At 44.8% G+C, this 3,674-nt stretch overlaps 1 protein-coding gene across 1 annotated transcript; it reads left to right on the forward strand.

Annotated features, from left to right (window-relative positions):
* Window positions 1–201: 201 nt before the first annotated feature.
* Window positions 202–3,462, forward strand: LOC136545707 (uncharacterized). Its single transcript, XM_066537696.1, has 3 exons — window positions 202–607; window positions 1,392–1,573; window positions 2,822–3,462. The coding sequence occupies exons 1-2, from the start codon at window positions 206–208 to the stop codon at window positions 1,566–1,568; spliced, it is 579 nt and encodes a 192-aa protein (XP_066393793.1). The 5' UTR covers window positions 202–205; the 3' UTR covers window positions 1,569–1,573; window positions 2,822–3,462.
* Window positions 3,463–3,674: the final 212 nt, after the last annotated feature.

Genomic DNA, 3,674 nt, shown 5'->3' on the forward strand with positions numbered 1-3,674 from the left:
GTGGCGCGACAGAGCCTGCCACGTCACCGGTCAGCAGCCCTGGTCTTCGCTACGTCATCCTCCCGCCACGCCACCATTGCCGCGCCATGATAATAGGCGTGGCCAAAAGTGTTAGTTTAAAAAATAGTGTTAGATTTAAAATTAATTTAAAAAAGTGTTAAAAATAATAATAAAATCTTCAAACCCAAACTCTTAGTCGAGTCTTATGATCCCATCCCATTCCCGGAGCAGTCGCCGCGCAAGCCCTAGCAGATCCGCCGGCGAGCGCGGGGCGCGGTGGGCAATGGGCATCGTCTCGGCAGCGGCGGACGCGCTTGTCGCGGTTTTCTCCCTGACCATCGCCGTCGCGGCGCCGCTGATCGACGCGCAGTCCGTCCTCCCGCACACCCTCTACCCGGCGCCGCTCCTGGAGCTCAAGCGCTGGTACGCCGCCAAGTTCGGCGACTACCTCGTGGCCCAGCCCCCCGGCTTCTTCCGCGGCCTCATCTGCCTCGAGCTCGCCTTCCAGTGGCCGCTCGCCGTCGCCACGCTCTACGGCATCCTCACCCGCCGACGCTGGGCCGCCACCACCTCCCTCATGGCCGGCGTCGCCACCCTCACCTCCATGGTAAAGTCGTCTTTCCCCTCTCCCTTGTAGAGCTGTAGTGGAGCCACAAGTGTAATTCATGCATGTCTGGAATTTCGTGAAACTGGTGTCTCACCGCTGCAGCTCTGCCCCAGATCCAAAAGACTACCATGGTTGATCCGCAAATGCACACTTAAAGTCAGTTCAGGTTGATGTGGAATCCAAACATAGTTTCTCGTGAGCTGATTGAATATGATTGGCCGGTTGTTCAAATGAAATAGTGCTGGAAAAGGTTTTGTAGACTTCCATAATTGTTTTGGCATACCAATTGCATTTCCTGTTGTTGGTGATTCCCAGAATGTCAAGCTATTGCCAACATTTTAAATTTTGTTCTCTGAACCATGGTTCCTTTGAGCTCAAATGCGCTATGGATATGTGACGTTTATATTCAGGTTAAATCTCAACTGCAATGTCTCAGATTAAAAGATAAAAAAGGGCGTACCCAGTGCAGAGAGCTCCCGCTTTGTGCGGGGTCTGGGGAAGAGTGTCAGTGGCAAGCCTTACCCTCGCCTGTGCAATGCGAGGAGACTGCGACTCGAACCCGGGACCTTCCGGTCTCAGATTAAAAGATAGGAGGAACAAAAATTATTTCATATCACAATATCAGATACCAAAACATTGCAAATATTAATTATTGACTCCCTGGAGGAATGACTACCTGTTATGCTAGATGTGAGCACATTTTTTTTTTCCCTTTGCAGTAACAATGTGATCTTGTCATCGTATATCCTCCATTTAATTTTAAAATCCACTTTAATTGTTGCAGTCTGCAGTTCTTGGTGAGATGTTGGGTTCAGGCAAAGCAACACCAAAGTTGCTTCAGATGTATGTTCCTTTTGCTGTTTTTGCTGTCATTGCCATTCTCCGTGGACTTTGCTCATGCTCTGGACGCACTACTGCTGGTTCATCACTTGGGCCTTCTGCCCGGAAGAAGAGGGTCTAGATCAGGTTTGTCCTCCCCACATTTCAGCAACTGTTTAGTATTCTATTCCCACATATGTTTGGAAAAACTAGATGATATTAGTTCAAAATTGGTCCAGGAAGCGTTGTTTGCTTATTCATCGCTAGCCCTTATTTTGCTTTTTTAACCCTGTCCTGCAAAATAAGGTATAGTGTTTATCTATTTGACAGATTAATTCAACTATTTATTTAGGGATTGATGAGTTCTTGCATATGTTTGACACCATGTTTCATTGTCTGTTTGTTTCTGAAAACCTATCCTAACCAATTTTAGACCAAGTGGATAGGTTGATCCCTCCTATAACACTGGACCTGCGAGGGCATGACCACCCCCAGGCATTGCATTAAGAAGAAGACCTTCTCGCGTAGGCCCAGAAAACCCCCGAACCCCTGCCCCACCCTTACACAGCGGCACCGTCGCCCTGTGAGAACGGACCGGTCCTTAGACCTGTGCTTTGGCGTGGGACATACGAGGGGATTTTTTTAACCCTAGCCTGAGGAGTGCCGCCGGGACGCTCTAACCAGTTGGACTAGAGGCCCTTTGGCCCCTCCTATAACACCACTATGTACTGTTGGCCTATCCACATTTTCCATGCTGACAAGTGACAGTTAGGACACTGCTCATCAGTAGCATGTTTGTTTGGGGTTTTTATGAGACCATATAACATTGTGTTACCGGCTGCAAATCTACAAAACCTGGCCACCTGGGTTATATATGTCACAAGCCATAAAATCTGGCATTTTTTAAGCAGCAACCATAAGCTGTAGATTTCTCTCAAATGTAATCTTATTATTCATACTATGTCAAAGCACTCTAATTGTCACTGGGCTACTCTACGGTTCAGTTTCATAGATGTCGTGTCTATGAATTTACAGCTACAAGCCTACAACAGAAAGACTATACCTGAACCTAGAGAGGAAGACAAAGGATTGTAGTGCTATGTCTTGTTGACTACCATATAAATAGACCCACAGAGTTACTAAAATGAAATGTTTGGTTATATATACCACTAGTACTCTGCAAAACTGCTGATACTAAATATGCTCAAAATATGTGAGTTATGTCCAGTTTAAACCTCAACTGCAGTGTCATAGGCAAAAGAACACATAGGCTTCTCTCTACACTATATAATCAAATCACTGCAATATGGAATATCCATTACTTTTGATGCTATCATGTTCTTGTATTGTTTTTCCTCGATTTGTTCTTTTAAAAGTTTGCCCTTATCATTGCAGGGACACTTGGAGAATTTTTTGGTTTCAGACAGAGTGGAGCCAAGATTTTGTCAGGATCAGGTTCCTATCCCCGGTATTTAGCATATATTAGTGGCAATTTCTCTAGGATGTGTTCATTTCCCTGAAATGTGATATTTATCTTGCCTTTATTTTCGTTTCCCCCTTCAATTATGTCTTGCTAACTAAGACATTGTTTTGTTTACTTGACGAGCTGGTTCAACTCTGGCATTGTTTCATAAATCCTTGTTCTTTGTGGTCCTTATTGCAGAAAATTCTAGGTTTTATGGCATTGGCAAATCTTTTTTTAGACAAAGGAAGCTTTATTTCGAGATGAAATACAATCGTGTGTCTGCTTCCATAGCCGTGCTAACCAACCCAATCCTTGATGCACTCCAAAGCCGTGCTTCATTTTTCATGTCGTATTTCAAGGATTTACTTTTAGGCGTACTGGTCGAGATAAGCACTACAGCAGAGGGAAGTGTCGATCCATGACTCCATTGATGTTGTGCATATCATGAGTGGACCCTGAGTCCGTGACCGCTGAATTCAATAGTGATTTCTTCCGCGACCTGCTGAAACCTGAACCAGATAGGCATCCTGTAAGTGGAGGATATTGGCCGTCGAAAGAGATTTGGATGCATTAATTGTCTATTCTAGAACTAGTTGTTCGCTTGCTCGTAAACGATCGTAAATTTCCAGTCAGAAACAGTGTTTTTCTCTCATATTAAACCAGTCAGCAGTAAATAATCCACGATCGTTTACGGTCTCCCGAACAGGCATTATAACCAAAAACTTAAAAGACAACGCATTTCGTACCTGTACCTGATGCTTGTTTGACTAACCAAAAACTAGT

The sequence above is a fragment of the Miscanthus floridulus genome, chromosome 3 (genome assembly GCF_019320115.1).
Source record: "Miscanthus floridulus cultivar M001 chromosome 3, ASM1932011v1, whole genome shotgun sequence".
Lineage (NCBI taxonomy): Eukaryota > Viridiplantae > Streptophyta > Magnoliopsida > Poales > Poaceae > Miscanthus > Miscanthus floridulus.

What these genes read in the sequence shown, in the direction of transcription:
- LOC136545707 (XM_066537696.1), top strand. Translation starts at nt 206, where the DNA reads ATGATCCCATCCCATTCCCGGAGCAGTCGCCGCGCAAGCCCTAGCAGA. An exon ending in TCGCCACCCTCACCTCCATG is followed by an intron (nt 608 to 1,391) that starts GTAAAGTCGTCT and finishes TAATTGTTGCAG; the next exon opens with TCTGCAGTTCTTGGTGAGAT.